At 56.6% G+C, this 18,491-nt stretch overlaps 1 protein-coding gene across 4 annotated transcripts in view; it reads right to left on the bottom strand.

Annotated features, from left to right (window-relative positions):
- Positions 1–1,826: 1,826 nt before the first annotated feature.
- The window catches only part of elof1 (elongation factor 1), a 17,746-nt gene continuing 1,081 nt past the window's right edge, over positions 1,827–18,491 (bottom strand). For 3 of the 4 annotated variants that reach the window (XM_085971970.1, XM_085971969.1, XM_085971971.1), the window contains exons 2-5: positions 10,915–11,035; positions 8,721–8,844; positions 7,694–7,764; positions 1,827–2,037 (exon numbers count right to left, since the gene is read on the bottom strand). In XM_085971970.1, the coding sequence (XP_085828096.1) occupies positions 1,973–2,037; positions 7,694–7,764; positions 8,721–8,836 (252 nt within the window). In that variant the 5' untranslated portion in view covers positions 8,837–8,844; positions 10,915–11,035 and the 3' untranslated portion in view covers positions 1,827–1,972. The remainder of the gene's footprint in view (positions 2,038–7,693; positions 7,765–8,720; positions 8,845–10,914; positions 11,036–18,491) is intronic. The other variant, XM_085971972.1, reaches the window with a different exon arrangement.

Raw genomic sequence — 18,491 nt, 5'->3', positions numbered from 1 at the left:
GGCAGAGTCAACATGGATTTATGAAAGGGAAATCTTGTTTAACAAACCTATTGGAGTTTTTTGAGGATGTAACTAGTGGAGTAGACAAAGGGGAACCAGTAGATGTGGTGTATTTGGATTTTCAGAAGGGCTTCGATAAGGTCCCACACAAGAGGTTGGTGAACAAAATTAGGGCACATGGAACTGGGGGTAATATACGAGCATGAATTGAGAATTGGTTAACAGACAGAAAACAAAGAGTAGAGATAAACGGGTCTTTTTCAGGATGGCAGGCTGTGACTAGTGGGGTACCGCAAGGATCGGTGCTTGGGCCCCAGCTATTCACAATCTATATCAATGATTTGGATGAGGGGACTAAATGTAACATTTCCAAATTTGCTGATGATACAAAGCTAGGTGGCAGTGTCAGTTGTGAAGAGGATGTGAAAAGGCTTCAAGGGGATCTCGACAGGCTCAGTGAGTGGGCGAGAACATGGCAGATGGAATATAATGTGGATAAATGTGAAGTTATCCACTTTGGTAGAAAAAACAGAAATGCAGAGTATTTCCTAAATGGTGAAAGATTGGGGAATGCAGATGCTCAAAGGGACCTGGGTGTCCTTGTACATGAATCACAAAGTGAATGTGCAAGTGCAGCAAGCCATTAGGAAGGCAAATGGTATGCTGGCCTTCATTACAAGAGGATTTGAGTACAGGAGTAAAGAAGTCTTACTCCAATTATATAGGGCCTTGGTGAGACCACACTTGGAGTACTGTGTACAGTTTTGGTCTCCTTACCCAAGGAAGGATATACTTGCCATAGAGGGAGTGCAATGAAGGTTCACGAGATTGATTCCTGGGATGGCGGGAATGTCGTATGAGAAGAGATTGAGTAAACTAGGCCTGTATTCTCTTGAATTCAGAAGAATGAGAGGGGATCTCATTGAAGCATACAAAATTATTACAGGGCTTGATAGGATGGATGCTGGGAGAATGTTTCCCTTAGCTGGGGAGTCTAGAACCAGGGGCCACAACCTCAAGATAAAGGGTAGGCCATTCAAAACTGAGAAGAAATTTCTTCACAGAGGGTGGTGAATCTTTGGAATTCTCTACCCCAGAGGGCTGTGGAGGCTCAGTCATTAGGTATATTCAAAACAGAAGTCGATAGATTTCTGACAAGGGCATCAAGGGATATGGCAATAGGGCCGGTGAATGGAGTTGAGGCAGATGATCAGCCATGATCTCATTGAATAGCGGAGCAGGCTCGAAGGGCTGAATGGCCTACTCCTGCTCCTATTTCTTATGTTCTTAAGTCAGTTCAAACCCTCAATACTGATCCCATCTCTTATAAGGGTCTTTAGCACATTTCTTTCATACCTGGACATGATACAAGAAAAAGTTATTGTCTACTAGGTAATCCCTCTTCACCTCAGCTTCCACCCTTTCCTTTTATCAATACCACTATGGTCAATGCTCCTCTCTGTTCCAGCCTACATACTAACTGTGTCGAAATTAAGGCTCATAGCACCGTCTCCTACTTTAACATTCTTTCCCAGGACCTGAAAACTGTGAAACTTCTTAGCTTTCACAGTCTTCCCTTCCTCATACAATCTACAGGACTCAATCTTGGTATCTTACCTGCTCACTACCTCAACTGTCACACTCGGTGGTGACCTGCACTAGCAATCTTAGCCCGGTGATTGGGTTTCTTGGTTTAAAAAAAGATACAAATAAACATGCCCATATGCAGACTGATTGGTGAATGGATAATGCACTCCCTTCTACTGAAAGGCACGAAGTTATCCGTTAAAACTTCAACATTAAAAAGTGAAAGCACACACGGTGAATGGAAGAATTCTAACCTTTTAATAACAGCCCGAAAACAGTCCAAAGGATTACAGAAGACTCCGCATGAACTCAAATTATTTACAGTCAGCAAAAAAGAAACCTGAAAAACATCTTGAAGTAAAAATGAAAGTGACTTCAGCCGAAACTACTGGTTTGCTGCTTCACAGGCATCAATCCAATCGCTGTAAACATCCACCGGCTCTGACAGGTCTGAGTAGCAACAGTTAAAGAAAAGCCAGCAGCAATGAAATGAACACTGGTAAAGTCAAACATAATTGGGGTAACACACAGCAAATAGTATGTGCACGACCCCAGGGAGAGAGAGAAAGCAAGTGGTATGTGCACGACCCCAGGGAGAGAGACAGCAAGTGGTATGTGCACGACCCCAGGGAGAGAGACAGCAAGTGGTATGTGCACGACCCCAGGGAGAGAGACAGCAAGTGGTATGTGCACGACCCCAGGGAGAGAGACAGCAAGTGGTATGTGCACGACCCCAGGGTGAGAGACAGCAAGTGGTATGTGCACGACCCCAGGGAGAGAGAGACAGCAAGTGGTATGTGCACTGCCCCAGGGTGAGAGACAGCAAGTGGTATGTGCACGACCCCAGGGAGAGAGAGACAGCAAGTGGTATGTGCACGACCCCAGGGTGAGAGACAGCAAGTGGTATGTGCACTGCCCCAGGGAGAGAGAGACAGCAAGTGGTATGTGCACTGCCCCAGGGTGAGAGACAGCAAGTGGTATGTGCACTGCCCCAGGGAGAGAGAGACAGCAAGTGGTATGTGCACGACCCCAGGGTGAGAGACAGCAAGTGGTATGTGCACTGCCCCAGGGAGAGAGCAAGCAGTATGTGCATGTCCCCAGGGAGAGAGAGACAGCAAATAGTATGTGCACGGCCCCAGGGAGAGAGAGAAAGCAAGTGGTATGTGCACGACCCCAGGGAGAGAGACAGCAAGTGGTATGTGCACGGCCCCAGGGAGAGAGACAGCAAATAGTATGTGCACGACCCCAGGGAGAGAGACAGCAAGTGGTATGTGCACGACCCCAGGGTGAGAGAGAAAGCAAGTGGTATGTGCACGACCCCAGGGTGAGAGACAGCAAGTGGTATGTGCACGACCCCAGGGTGAGAGACAGCAAGTGGTATGTGCACGACCCCAGGGAGAGAGAGACAGCAAGTGGTATGTGCACTGCCCCAGGGTGAGAGACAGCAAGTGGTATGTGCACGACCCCAGGGAGAGAGAGACAGCAAGTGGTATGTGCACGACCCCAGGGTGAGAGACAGCAAGTGGTATGTGCACTGCCCCAGGGAGAGAGCAAGCAGTATGTGCATGTCCCCAGGGAGAGAGAGACAGCAAATAGTATGTGCACGGCCCCAGGGAGAGAGAGAAAGCAAGTGGTATGTGCACGACCCCAGGGTGAGAGACAGCAAGTGGTATGTGCACGACCCCAGGGTGAGAGACAGCAAGTGGTATGTGCACTGCCCCAGGGAGAGAGCAAGCAGTATGTGCATGTCCCCAGGGAGAGAGAGACAGCAAATAGTATGTGCACGACCCCAGGGAGAGAGAGACAGCAAGTGGTATGTGCACGACCCCAGGGAGAGAGAGAAAGCAAGTAGTATGTGCACGACCCCAGGGAGAGAGAGCAAGCAGTATGTGCATGTCCCCAGGGAGAGAGAGACAGCAAGTAGTATGTGCACGACCCCAGGGAGAGAGAGCAAGCAGTATGTGCATGTCCCCAGGGAGAGAGAGACAGCAAGTAGTATGTGCACTGCCCCAGGGATAGAGAGACAGCAAGTAGTATGTGCATGGCCCCAGGGAGAGAGAGACAGCAAGTAGTATGTGCACGGCCCCAGGGAGAGAGAGACAGCAAGTAGTATGTGCACTGCCCCAGGGAGAGAGAGACAGCAAGCAGTATGTGCACGGCCCCAGGGAGAGAGAGACAGCAAGTAGTATGTGCACTGCCCCAGGGAGAGAGAGACAGCAAGCAGTATGTGCACGACCCCAGGGAGAGAGAGACAGCAAGCAGTATGTGCACGGCCCCAGGGAGAGAGAGACAGCAAGCAGTATGTGCACGGCCCCAGGGAGAGAGAGACAGCAAGTAGTATGTGCACGACCCCAGGGAGAGAGAGCAAGCAGTATGTGCATGTCCCCAGGGAGAGAGAGACAGCAAGTAGTATGTGCACTGCCCCAGGGATAGAGAGACAGCAAGTAGTATGTGCATGGCCCCAGGGAGAGAGAGACAGCAAGTAGTATGTGCACGGCCCCAGGGAGAGAGAGACAGCAAGTAGTATGTGCACTGCCCCAGGGAGAGAGAGACAGCAAGCAGTATGTGCACGGCCCCAGGGAGAGAGAGACAGCAAGTAGTATGTGCACTGCCCCAGGGAGAGAGAGACAGCAAGCAGTATGTGCACGACCCCAGGGAGAGAGAGACAGCAAGCAGTATGTGCACGGCCCCAGGGAGAGAGAGACAGCAAGTAGTATGTGCACGGCCCCAGGGAGAGAGAGACAGCAAGTAGTATGTGTACGACCCCAGGGAGAGAGAGACAGCAAGTAGCATGTGCACTGCCCCAGGGAGAGAGAGAGAGATACAGCAATTAGTATGTGCACGGCCCCAGGGAGAGAGAGAGAGAGCAAGTAGTATGTGCACTGCCCCAGGGAGAGAGAGAGAGAGAGATACAGCAAGTAGTATGTGCACTGCCCCAGGGAGAGAGATAGCAAGCAGTACGTGCACGGCCCCAGGGAGAGAGACAGCAAGCAGTATGTGCACGGCCCCAGGGAGAGAGACAGCAAGTAGTATGTGCACTGCCCCAGGGAGAGACAGCAAGTAGTATGTGCACTGCCCCAGGGAGAGAGACAGCAAGTAGTATGTGCACGACCCCAGGGAGAGATAGCAAGTAGTATGTGCACTGCCCCAGGGAGAGAGAGACAGCAAGTAGTATGTGCACTGCCCCAGGGAGAGAGAGAGACAGCAAGTAGTATGCGCACTGCCCCAGGGAGAGAGACAGCAAGTAGTATGTGCACGGCCCCAGGGAGAGAGAGACAGCAAGTAGTATGTGTACTGCCCCAGGGAGAGAGAGAGATACAGCAAGTAGTATGTGCATTGCCCCAGGGAGAGAGACAGCAAGCAGTATGTGCACTGCCCCAGGGAGAGAGACAGCAAGTAGTATGTGCACTGCCCCAGGGAGAGAGAGAAAGCAAGTAGTATGTGCATTGCCCCAGGGAGAGAGAGAGATAGCAAGTAGTATGTGCACGGCCCCAGGGAGAGAGAGACAGCAAGCAGTATGTGCACTGCCCCAGGGAGAGAGACAGCAAGTAGTATGTGCACTGCCCCAGGGAGAGAGAGAGACAGCAAGCAGTATGTGCACGGCCCCAGGGAGAGAGAGACAGCAAGTAGTATGTGCATGGCCCCAGGGAGAGAGAGACAGCAAGTAGTATGTGCACGACCCCAGGGAGAGAGACAGCAAGTAGTATGTGCACTGCCCCAGGGAGAGAGAGACAGCAAGTGGCATGTGCACGACCCCAGGGAGAGAGAGACAGCAAGTAGTATGTGCACTGCCCCAGGGAGAGATAGCAAGTAGTATGTGCACTGCCCCAGGGAGAGAGAGACAGCAAGTAGTATGTGCACTGCCCCAGGGAGAGAGAGAGACAGCAAGTAGTATGCGCACTGCCCCAGGGAGAGAGACAGCAAGTAGTATGTGCACGGCCCCAGGGAGAGAGAGACAGCAAGTAGTATGTGTACTGCCCCAGGGAGAGAGACAGCAAGTAGTATGTGCACTGCCCCAGGGAGAGACAGCAAGTAGTATGTGCACTGCCCCAGGGAGAGAGACAGCAAGTAGTATGTGCACGACCCCAGGGAGAGATAGCAAGTAGTATGTGCACTGCCCCAGGGAGAGAGAGACAGCAAGTAGTATGTGCACGACCCCAGGGAGAGATAGCAAGTAGTATGTGCACTGCCCCAGGGAGAGAGAGACAGCAAGTAGTATGTGCACTGCCCCAGGGAGAGAGAGAGACAGCAAGTAGTATGCGCACTGCCCCAGGGAGAGAGACAGCAAGTAGTATGTGCACGGCCCCAGGGAGAGAGAGACAGCAAGTAGTATGTGTACTGCCCCAGGGAGAGAGAGAGATACAGCAAGTAGTATGTGCATTGCCCCAGGGAGAGAGACAGCAAGCAGTATGTGCACTGCCCCAGGGAGAGAGACAGCAAGTAGTATGTGCACTGCCCCAGGGAGAGAGAGAAAGCAAGTAGTATGTGCATTGCCCCAGGGAGAGAGAGAGATAGCAAGTAGTATGTGCACGGCCCCAGGGAGAGAGAGACAGCAAGCAGTATGTGCACTGCCCCAGGGAGAGAGACAGCAAGTAGTATGTGCACTGCCCCAGGGAGAGAGAGAGACAGCAAGCAGTATGTGCACGGCCCCAGGGAGAGAGAGACAGCAAGTAGTATGTGCATGGCCCCAGGGAGAGAGAGACAGCAAGTAGTATGTGCACGACCCCAGGGAGAGAGACAGCAAGTAGTATGTGCACTGCCCCAGGGAGAGAGAGACAGCAAGTGGCATGTGCACGACCCCAGGGAGAGAGAGACAGCAAGTAGTATGTGCACTGCCCCAGGGAGAGAGAGAGACAGCAAGTAGTATGTGCACTGCCCCAGGGAGAGAGAGACAGCAAGCAGTATGTGCACTGCCCCAGGGAGAGAGACAGCAAGTAGTATGTGCACTGCCCCAGGGAGAGAGACAGCAAGTAGCATGTGCACGACCCCAGGGAGAGAGAGACAGCAAGTAGCATGTGCACGACCCAGGGAGAGACAGCAAGCAGTACGTGCACGACCCCAGGGAGAGAGAGACAGCAAGTAGTATGTGCACTGCCCCAGGGAGAGAGGGACAGCAAGTAGTATGTGCACGACCCCAGGGAGAGAGACAGCAAGTAGTATGTGCACTGCCCCAGGGAGAGAGACAGCAAGTAGTATGTGCACTGCCCCAGCGAGAGAGAGACAGCAAGTAGCATGTGCACTGCCCCAGGGAGAGAGGGACAGCAAGTAGTATGTGCACTGCCCCAGGGAGAGACAGCAAGCAGTACGTGCACTGCCCCAGGGAGAGAGACAGCAAGCAGTACGTGCACTGCCCCAGCGAGAGAGAGAGACAGCAAGTAGTATGTGCACTGCCCCAGCGAGAGACAGCAAGTAGTATGTGCACTGCCCCAGGGAGAGAGACAGCAAGCAGTACGTGCACTGCCCCAGGGAGAGAGACAGCAAGCAGTACGTGCACTGCCCCAGGGAGAGAGAGACAGCAAGTAGCCTGTGCACTCGACGCCACCTCTTTGAAAGGGAAGTAACCCCAACTGTCCCTTTTTTCTCTCTCTCTCCAACCTTCCCACACAGCGAGAGCTATTCTCACCCTTTGTCCCCCTCCAAAAAAACTTGTATTTATATAGCGCCTTTAATGTAGTAAAACATCCCAGGAACATTATCAAACAAAATTTGACACAGCCACATAAGGAGATATTAGGACAGATAGGAGGTAGGTTTTAAGGATCGTCTTAAAGGAGGAAAGAGAGGTAGCGAGGCGGAGAGATTTAGGGAAAGAATTCCAGAGCTTTTGCCTTGCCAGCTGAAGGCACGACTGCCAATGATGGAGCGATTAAAATCAGGGATGCTCAAGAGACCAGAATTAGAGGAGCGCAGATATCTCGGAGGGTTGTAGGGCTGGAGATTACGGAGATAGGGAGTGGCGAGGCCTCGGAGGGATTTGAAACAAGGATGAGAATTTTAAGATCGTGGTGTTGCCGGACTGGGAGCCAATGTAGGTCAGATTGAATGTGCAAGCAAAAAGTCCCAGAATCTCTCCAACCACCTTATTTTGTTTTTAAAGGAAGGATACATGTTATTGGAGTCTGGAATTCTTCTAAACACACAGTGCAGGATATGATCCCCGTATTCCGTGCGCGGTCCCTGGAAAAGGGGGGGGGGGGGTGGAAAAAGAGGAAAACATTAAAAACTCAAACTTAACATGAAACTCCACATTATCCTTTCAGAAACTAGAAACGTGGTTTCAATCAGTTCCCTCATCCCGTCCCCCTCCAGGAGAATGAACCCCTGCAGCATATGCTGCTATTTGTAAAAACACTGACAAAAAATGGATTTTTGTCTGTGTTGAACTTTTAGCTTGTAATCTTTGGAAGAAACAGAAAAATCTCAATCACACCAAGTATTCCTCACAGGAAAAGCCACGAGCTCCGAGGCCAGCTGCACCAGGTTTCAGAAGGTGCAACTTGTAAAGGAAAACACATAAAAGGTCTACGGTGTGAAATGGATTAAATGGCCCCAGCTTTCACACTGCACAGCAAACATCATATTCCGTTTTCAAAGTTTGACTATATATTTAATACTTAAATAAGGGAAATGTAGCCTTGTTTCACTGTAACTTCAAAGGATATTGAATGATATTTTTGTGTATGCAGAACAATGAGGAACTGAATGATTCGTTATTCATCATTTAAATAAACCATCTCTTGATTTAGAGCCAGAGTCTCCATCTGGTGGAGTTATGTTCGATGCACTTTTTGAAGAGGGGACTCACAGGACAGCATGATACATTCCAGTCGTGTAGAGAAATGTCACTGTTGTAATCAGAGTCTCGCAATCATTTACCCAGCTATTCAGCACGAAAAAATACACTCCAGCTCATAGGGAACGGCAGGTTCGCTTACTCGACTGGCCAGTAACACTGAACCCAAGAAATTATCTAGTGTTAATACCCCAAAACCTGACACACTGCAAGAGCCTTAAAGGAACAACTCTGCTGAATGCACCAAATCCAACAGTTACATGCGACGTTCAACTGTACTGGCCAGGCACACAAACCTCAAACTCTAACAAACATGCTGACGGAGGTGTCGCACACTTACATCTTAACATCACACGACTTTTCGTGGTTACAGAATGGACACGTGAACTGTGTTTCTAGTGTCCCAAGCACTTTCTTCTTGGTGGGAGGCTTTCTCTTCGATTTCCTGCGCCCCATAGCAACTTCTGTGAAATACAGGCAAGTGGGAAAATACTTCAAATATCTGTTAATCTTGTAATCATACTTTGTTAATAAGAAAGCTGCCATGGCTTGCTTGTCCCACTGCAAACAAAATTTTACACAAAGCCACATAAGGAGATAGCTAAGGGCCTTGGCAGCTGAAGGCACGGTCACCAATGGCCAATCGATGAAAATCGGGAAGTCAGTATTGGAGGAGCACAGAGATGTCGGAGGGTTGTAGGGCTGGAGGAGATTACAGAGATAGGGAGGGGCGAGGCCATGGTGGGATTGGAAAATCAGGTTGAGAATTTTAAAATCGAGATCGGGAGCCAATGTAGGTCAGTAAGCACAGGGGTGATGGGTGAACGGGACTTGGTGCGAGTTAGGAAATGGGCAGCAGAGTTATCGATCAGCTCAAGTTTACGGAGGGTGCAGAGAAATGTCTCTTGCAATCTCAGTCTCTTCAGAGAGATTAGATCAACTGGGCTGGAAGATCTTCATCCATTCTGTAACCCTTAGTTTGTACTTCCCATTAACTCACAATTTACTAAAGGTTGAATTGGTGGTTGAAGGAATGGTGAATAAAGGGATGTGGGAACAGAACAGACACAAGGGATTAGGACTACTCCTCAGGTGAAGGATAATAGCCCATCTCCGTGCTGTCATTTCTATGTAGGTGAGGATAATAAATGGACGAGTGTTCTGCTCGCCCTGCACCACATCTCTGCTCTGCCATATGACCATTTTTTAATGCCAGTCTGGTATTTGACCAGTGTCCAAACTGCCCACATTGGTAGAATTTCTGTGCAGCTGATATAGAGCACACTCTCCCCTTAGGTACACAGCCATTAAATACAGAGCTTAGGTACAGGTTAACAAGAAACAAAGCTTAAGGCCTCCCCACATGGGTACGGCTGGAATTTAATCAGCTAAAATGTACAGCTTAGCAGCACAGAACATTAGTAAGCTTCCCATTGCTCAAACTAGGACCAGCCCCCTAATCAGAACATTTGCATTCAAAATTATCCAGAGTTGAGTAGAAATTATCCTGGCCCCCTGCGACAGGTTTAGCTCACACCCCCCAAGCTGGATGGTCAGTCATCAGGAGATATACAAGAACATAAGAATTAGGAGCAGGGGTCGGCCATACGGCCCTTCGAGCCTGCTCCACCATTCAATAAGATTATAGCTGATCTTCAACCTCAACTCCACTTTCCCGCCCAATCCCCATATCCTCAATTCCACTAGAATCCAAAAATCTATCTATCTCAGCCTTGAATATACTCAATGACGCAGCATCAACAGCTCTTTGGAGCAGAGAATTCACAAAGATTCACAACCCTCTGAGTGAAGAAATTCCTCCTCATCTCAGTCTTAAAAGGCCGACCCCTTATTCTGAGACTATGCCCCCTAGTTCTAGACTCTCCAGCCATGGGAAACAACCTCTCAGCATCTATCCTGTCAATTCCCCCCCAGAATCTTACATGTTTCAATAAGACCACCTCTCATTCTTCTAAACTCCAGAGAGTCTAGGCCCAATCTACTCAATCTCTCCTCATAGAACAACCCTCTCATCCCAGGAATCAATCTAATGAATCTTCATTGCACCGCCTTTAAGGCAAGTATATCCTTCCTTAGTAAGGAGACCAGAACTGTGCAGAGAACAATCTCTCCACACCCAAGTACGGTTTTTCAATTGACTGAATTTACCAGACCCAATGACAAAATACACGGTGGTGTTAAGCACCAGAAACCTGGGTCACTTGTCAAAAATCACAAATGAGAGAAATTGAATCTCATTCATCTTGTAACTTCGCTGTACCACATGGTGGGGTTCTACTGTCCAGCATTTCCTCATCATTGTGCGAATACAACGCGATTGCTTTCAGTGGAATAATCCACACCAGCCATCCATGTGACCTCCCAGACTCAGGCCACCATTAGGTGAGAGTTTAGTGCAGTGGACTAGCAGCTGGAGTCAGGCTGTCCAAACAGCATTCTAATGTAACCACCTAGAGTCAGTGGCAGCACTGACCCATACATCACTGCACCAAAGACACAACAAAATACAACACCTCAAGGATTCTCCAAGTCCTTCCAAGTTACTTTTGATGTAAAAGGTCAGCTCCAGATCCAAGTATCAGCAGCGTGCAGCTGTCAAGTTTCCACGAGAATCTCCCAGTAGCATTTCACTCCCTGTGGAGAGAGGGTCTTCAGTAACTAACACATGGTGTGACCTGCCATACAACACAACAGTACCTAAACTGAGTTAGGATGCAGGATTTCATCCAGAGTTTGGAGGACGGTCAGGACCAGATTGCCTCATTCCCCAGATGATATTGTACAAGTTCCGCAAGTTCAATATGCCACGTTACCTGTAACTCGAGGGTTATGCACTTGTCTGAAGTCACCATTTATGTAATGTTAGACACATAGAAGCCTGTGCTGGCTTTGCTACTAGCCCAACCAAATAGCATGTCATCTTCTGTGATTGCAGGTTAATTAGTTCTTTGTAACATCCTCTCACAGGTAATATACATCACATATTGGATATTTAAATGAGATTACCTAGTCCAACAGTACTCCCCATAGAAAATAAATTGTACACATAATTTTCACTAAAGGTTCATGCATGTTATAAACAAAGATGGCACACAATTATCAACAGCTTGTCACCTTTGCTTTGTGTTTGTGTGGTGGATCATACATTCTGTAGAGAATTCCCTCTGATGTGCCATCGTGAATGGAGACAGTGGGCACTCAGATATGTCACAGACCAGAACACTGGGAAACATCAAATTGTTCCTTTAAAATAGATTTCCATTACAGAGAAGGTCATTGTGGAGATCAAATTGCTGCCTCTGATTCAGAAGGTTGAGGGTTCAAGTCTCACACCAGAGACTTCAGCAAATATAGGCTGACACTCCAGTACAGTACTGAGGGAGCGCCACACTGTCGGAGGGGCAGTACTGAGGGAGCGCCGCACTGTCGGAGGGGCAGTACTGAGGGAGCGCCGCACTGTCGGAGGGGCAGTACTGAGGGAGCGCTGCACTGTCGGAGGGGCAGTACTGAGGGAGCGCCGCACTGTCAGAGGGGCAGTACTGAGGGAGCGCCGTACTGTCGGAGGGGCAGTACTGAGGGAGCGCCGCACTGTCGGAGGGGCAGTACAGAGGGAGCGCTGCACTGTCGGAGGGGCAGTACTGAGGGAGCGCTGCACTGTCGGAGGGGCAGTACTGAGGGAGCGCTGTACTGCCATCCTGCGGATGATCTAATTGAGGTGTTTCAGATATTAGAGGATTTGATAGGGTATATATAGAGAGAAACTATTTCCTCTGGTGGGAGTCCAAAACAGAGGGGCATAACCTTAAAATTAGAGCTCGGCTGTTCAGGGGCGATATCAGGAACCACTTCTTCACACAAAGGGTCATGGAAATCTGGAACTCTCTCCCGCAAAAAGCTTAAAAATTGAAAATTTCAAAACTGAGATTCAAAACTAAGATTCTGACGAAAGGTCATCGACCTGAAACGTTAACTCTGTTTCTCTCTCCACAGGTGCTGCCTGACCTGCTGAGTACTTCCAGCATTTTCTGTTTTTATTTCAGAATTCTAGCATCCGCAGTACTTTTCTTTTGATATATTTTTGTTAGGCAAGTGTTTTGAGGGTTATGGAACCGAGGTGGGTAGCTGAAGTTAAGATACAGATCAGCCATGATCTAACTGAATGGTGGAACAGGCTCGAGGGACTGAATTGCCTCCTCCTGTGCTATGAAACTGAGGCCCCGTCTGCCCTCTCAGGTGGATGCAAAAGAACCCATGGCACCAATGTTCCTTATAATTTTTTTTCCGTGTGCGGTCCCTTTAACTGGCTGCGCAGCCCATTCAAATTTTCGAGCATGCGTGATTATTCCCACTGAAAAGCCGGTGAGCGGCCTGCGGGAACCTCCAGACCACTGTGTGGCCACACAGCTTAGTGGGAACATTGCATGGCACTATTCGAAGAGCTGGGGAGTTCACCCAGGTGTCCTGGCCAATATTTATCCCTCAACCAGCATCACTATACAGATTGAGCCAGAGTTTACTGTAGCCTGTCATTCATTCGACTTGCTCTTGCCTGTTTATTTCCCATGAGACTTTGCACCAAAAGTTGCTGTAAGTGGGAGAGGTAAACGGTGGAGCCCCTCTCGAGGGCATCCAGAATCTGTGAACAGTGCAACCAACTGTACATCTCCTTAACCAATCAGATTGAAGGATTGTGAAATGAACACAGTCTGAACCAGGAAGTGCAAGTTCAATAGTGAATTCAATATCATATCTGGTACAGAAAGTGAAATAGAGATGGGAAAGATTGCATTGAGAGGGGGAAAAAGTAAAAAAAACATTTACAATGCTTAAACAAAAATCCAACAGTTAAATGAAGGACTGAGACACCACACTTGTAATAGTTAATTTTCAGTGCCAGAGAGGTTGTTTGGCAGTAATAAAGATTTATCTGTGGCAATTTTAGCTCGTATCTACCCGCAAGTGCAGGAACTTCATGTTGCTCACTGCATTTGAATGGTGAGTCAGACAACAAGATGCCATTTTCGCAAAGCTAACAACGGAGCAATGCATCTCGGACAATGAAGTCTGGATTTTTGCGTTTAAACATGCATCTGCAAGGTGATACATTTTGGTAGGAAGAACGAGGAGAGGCAATATAAACTAAATGGTACAATTCTAAAGGGGGTGCATAAACAGAAACCTGGGGTATATGTGCACAAATCGTTGGAAGGGCAGGTTGAGAAAGCGGTTAAAAAAGCATACTGGATCCGAGGCTTTATCAAAACAGGTATAGAATAGAAAAGCAAGGATGTTGTGATGAACCTTTATAAAACACTGGTTAGGTCTCAACTGGAATAGAGTGTCCAATTTCAGGCACCGCCTTTTAGGAAGGATGTGAAGGCCTTAGAGAGGGTGCAGAAAAGAGGGGGTGGCAGCGGGGCGGAGAGAGAGGGCGGGGCGGGGAGAGAGAGGGGGCGGGGGGGAGAGAGAGAGGGCGGGGGGGGGAGAGAGAGAGGGCGGGGGGGGGGAGAGAGAGAGGGCGGGGGGGAGAGAGAGAGGGCGGGGGGGAGAGAGAGAGGGCGGGGGGGAGAGAGAGAGGGCGGGGGGGGAGAGAGAGAGGGCGGGGGGGGAGAGAGAGAGGGCGGGGGGGGAGAGAGAGAGGGCGGGGGGGAGAGAGAGAGGGCGGGGGGGAGAGAGAGAGGGCGGGGGGGAGAGAGAGAGGGCGGGGGGGAGAGAGAGAGGGCGGGGGGGAGAGAGAGAGGGCGGGGGGGAGAGAGAGAGGGCGGGGGGGAGAGAGAGAGGGCGGGGGGAGAGAGAGAGGGCGGGGGGGAGAGAGAGAGGGCGGGGGGAGAGAGAGAGGGCGGGGGGGAGAGAGAGAGGGCGGGGGGGAGAGAGAGAGGGCGGGGGGGAGAGAGAGAGGGCGGGGGGGAGAGAGAGAGGGCGGGGGGGAGAGAGAGAGGGCGGGGGGGAGAGAGAGAGGGCGGGGGGGAGAGAGAGAGGGCGGGGGGGAGAGAGAGGGGGCGGGGGGGAGAGAGAGGGGGCGGGGGGGAGAGAGAGGGGGCGGGGGGGGAGAGAGAGGGGGCGGGGGGGGAGAGAGGGGGGCGGGGGGAGAGAGGGGGGCGGGGGGAGAGAGGGGGGGCGGGGGGGGAGAGAGGGGGGGCGGGGGGGGAGAGAGGGGGGGCGGGGGGGGAGAGAGGGGGGGCGGGGGGGGAGAGAGGGGGGGCGGGGGGGGAGAGAGGGGGGGCGGGGGGGGAGAGAGGGGGGGCGGGGGGGGGAGAGAGGGGGGGCGGGGGGGGAGAGGGGGGGCGGGGGGGGAGAGAGGGGGGCGGGGGGGGAGAGAGGGGGGGCGGGGGGGGAGAGAGGGGGGCGGGGGGGGAGAGAGAGGGGGCGGGGGGGGAGGGAGAGGGGGCGGGGGGGGAGAGAGAGGGGGCGGGGGGGGAGGGAGAGGGGGCGGGGGGGGAGGAGAGGGGGCGGGGGGGGAGAGAGAGGGGCGGGGGGGGAGAGAGAGGGGGCGGGGGGGGAGAGAGAGGGGGCGGGGGGGGAGAGAGAGGGGGCGGGGGGGGAGAGAGAGGGGGCGGGGGGGGAGAGAGAGGGGGCGGGGGGGAGAGAGAGGGGGCGGGGGGGGAGAGAGAGGGGGCGGGGGGGGAGAGAGAGGGGGCGGGGGGGGAGAGAGAGGGGGCGGGGGGGGAGAGAGAGGGGGCGGGGGGGGAGAGAGAGGGGGCGGGGGGAGAGAGAGGGGGCGGGGGGGGAGAGAGAGGGGGCGGGGGGGAGAGAGAGGGGGCGGGGGGGGAGAGAGAGGGGGCGGGGGGGGAGAGAGAGGGGGCGGGGGGGGAGAGAGAGGGGGCGGGGGGGGAGAGAGAGGGGGCGGGGGGGGAGAGAGAGGGGGCGGGGGGGGAGAGAGAGGGGGCGGGGGGGGAGAGAGAGGGGGCGGGGGGGGAGAGAGAGGGGGCGGGGGGGGAGAGAGAGGGGGCGGGGGGGAGAGAGAGGGGGCGGGGGGGGAGAGAGAGGGGGCGGGGGGGAGAGAGAGGGGGCGGGGGGGAGAGAGAGGGGGCGGGGGGGGAGAGAGAGGGGGCGGGGGGGAGAGAGAGGGGGCGGGGGGGAGAGAGAGGGGGCGGGGGGGAGAGAGAGGGGGCGGGGGGGAGAGAGAGGGGGCGGGGGGGAGAGAGAGGGGGCGGGGGGGAGAGAGAGGGGGCGGGGGGGAGAGAGAGGGGGCGGGGGGGAGAGAGAGGGGCGGGGGGAGAGAGAGGGGGCGGGGGGGAGAGAGAGGGGGCGGGGGGGAGAGAGAGGGGGCGGGGGGGAGAGAGAGGGGGCGGGGGGGGAGAGAGAGGGGGCGGGGGGGAGAGAGAGGGGGCGGGGGGGAGAGAGAGGGGGCGGGGGGGAGAGAGAGGGGGCGGGGGGGAGAGAGAGGGGGCGGGGGGGGAGAGAGAGGGGGCGGGGGGGGAGAGAGAGGGGGCGGGGGGGAGAGAGAGGGGGCGGGGGGGAGAGAGAGGGGGCGGGGGGGAGAGAGAGGGGGCGGGGGGGAGAGAGAGGGGGCGGGGGGGAGAGAGAGGGGGCGGGGGGGAGAGAGAGGGGGCGGGGGGAGAGAGAGGGGGCGGGGGGGAGAGAGAGGGGGGCGGGGGGGAGAGAGAGGGGGCGGGGGGGGAGAGAGAGGGGGCGGGGGGGAGAGAGAGGGGGCGGGGGGGGAGAGAGAGGGGGCGGGGGGGGAGAGAGAGGGGGCGGGGGGGGAGAGAGAGGGGGCGGGGGGGGAGAGAGAGGGGGCGGGGGGGGAGAGAGAGGGGCGGGGGGGGAGAGAGGGGGCGGGGGGGAGAGAGAGGGGGCGGGGGGGGAGAGAGAGGGGGCGGGGGGGGAGAGAGAGGGGGCGGGGGGGGAGAGAGAGGGGGCGGGGGGGGAGAGAGAGGGGGCGGGGGGGGAGAGAGAGGGGGCGGGGGGGGGAGAGAGAGGGGGCGGGGGGGGAGAGAGAGGGGGCGGGGGGGGAGAGAGAGGGGGCGGGGGGGGAGAGAGAGGGGGCGGGGGGGAGAGAGAGGGGGCGGGGGGGGAGAGAGAGGGGGCGGGGGGGGAGAGAGAGGGGGCGGGGGGGGAGAGAGAGGGGGCGGGGGGGGAGAGAGAGGGGGCGGGGGGGAGAGAGAGGGGGCGGGGGGGAGAGAGAGGGGGCGGGGGGGGAGAGAGAGGGGGCGGGGGGGGAGAGAGAGGGGGCGGGGGGGGAGAGAGAGGGGGCGGGGGGGGAGAGAGAGGGGGCGGGGGGGGAGAGAGAGGGGGCGGGGGGGGAGAGAGAGGGGGCGGGGGGGGAGAGAGAGGGGGCGGGGGGGGAGAGAGAGGGGGCGGGGGGGGAGAGAGAGGGGGCGGGGGGGGAGAGAGAGGGGGCGGGGGGGAGAGAGAGGGGGCGGGGGGGGAGAGAGAGGGGGCGGGGGGGGAGAGAGAGGGGGCGGGGGGGGGAGAGAGAGGGGGGCGGGGGGGGAGAGAGAGGGGCGGGGGGGGAGAGAGAGGGGGCGGGGGGGGAGAGAGAGGGGGCGGGGGGGGAGAGAGAGGGGGCGGGGGGGGAGAGAGAGGGGGCGGGGGGGGAGAGAGAGGGGGCGGGGGGGAGAGAGAGGGGGCGGGGGGGAGAGAGAGGGGGCGGGGGGGGAGAGAGAGGGGGCGGGGGGGAGAGAGAGGGGGCGGGGGGGGAGAGAGAGGGGGCGGGGGGGGAGAGAGAGGGGGCGGGGGGGGAGAGAGAGGGGGCGGGGGGGAGAGAGAGGGGGCGGGGGGGGAGAGAGAGGGGGCGGGGGGGGAGAGAGAGGGGGCGGGGGGGGAGAGAGAGGGGGCGGGGGGGGAGAGAGAGGGGGCGGGGGGGAGAGAGAGGGGGCGGGGGGGGAGAGAGAGGGGGCGGGGGGGGAGAGAGAGGGGGCGGGGGGGAGAGAGAGGGGGCGGGGGGGGAGAGAGAGGGGCGGGGGGGGAGAGAGAGGGGGCGGGGGGGAGAGAGAGGGGGCGGGGGGGAGAGAGAGGGGGCGGGGGGAGAGAGAGGGGGCGGGGGGGAGAGAGAGGGGGGCGGGGGGGGAGAGAGAGGGGGCGGGGGGGGAGAGAGAGGGGGCGGGGGGGGAGAGAGAGGGGCGGGGGGAGAGAGAGGGGCGGGGGGAGAGAGAGGGGGCGGGGGGGAGAGAGAGGGGGCGGGGGGGAGAGAGAGGGGGCGGGGGGGAGAGAGAGGGGCGGGGGGAGAGAGAGGGCGGGGGGAGAGAGAGGGCGGGGGGGAGAGAGAGGGCGGGGGGGAGAGAGAGGGCGGGGGGGAGAGAGAGGGGCGGGGGGGAGAGAGAGGGCGGGGGGGAGAGAGGGCGGGGGGAGAGAGAGGGCGGGGGGAGAGAGAGGGCGGGGGGGAGAGAGAGGGCGGGGGGGGAGAGAGAGGGCGGGGGGGAGAGAGAGGGCGGGGGGGAGAGAGAGGGCGGGGGGAGAGAGAGGGCGGGGGGGAGAGAGAGGGCGGGGGGAGAGAGAGGGCGGGGGGGAGAGAGAGGGCGGGGGGGAGAGAGAGGGCGGGGGGAGAGAGAGGCGGGGGGGAGAGAGAGGGCGGGGGGGGAGAGAGGGCGGGGGGGGAGAGAGGGCGGGGGGGGAGAGAGGGCGGGGGGGGGAGAGAGGGCGGGGGGGAGAGAGAGGGCGGGGGGGAGAGAGAGGGCGGGGGGAGAGAGAGGGCGGGGGGGGGAGAGAGAGGGCGGGGGGGAGAGAGAGGGCGGGGGGGAGAGAGAGGGCGGGGGGGAGAGAGAGGGCGGGGGGAGAGAGAGGGCGGGGGGAGAGAGAGGGCGGGGGGAGAGAGAGGGCGGGGGGGAGAGAGAGGGCGGGGGGGAGAGAGAGGGCGGGGGGGGAGAGAGAGGCGGGGGGGGGGAGAGAGGGCGGGGGGGGAGAGAGAGGGCGGGGGGGAGAGAGAGGGCGGGGGGGAGAGAGAGGGCGGGGGGGAGAGAGAGGGCGGGGGGGAGAGAGAGGGCGGGGGGGAGAGAGAGGGCGGGGGGGAGAGAGAGGGGGCGGGGGGGAGAGAGAGGGCGGGGGGGAGAGAGAGGGCGGGGGGGGGAGAGAGAGAGGGCGGGGGGGGAGAGAGAGGGCGGGGGGGGAGAGAGAGGGCGGGGGGGAGAGAGAGGGCGGGGGGGAGAGAGAG

The sequence above is a fragment of the Somniosus microcephalus genome, chromosome 31 (genome assembly GCF_052327205.1).
Source record: "Somniosus microcephalus isolate GS21.2 chromosome 31, FLI_Smic_1.0, whole genome shotgun sequence".
NCBI classification, from domain to species: Eukaryota; Metazoa; Chordata; class Chondrichthyes; order Squaliformes; family Somniosidae; genus Somniosus; species Somniosus microcephalus.
This window is presented reverse-complemented; position numbering and strand designations above follow the sequence as displayed.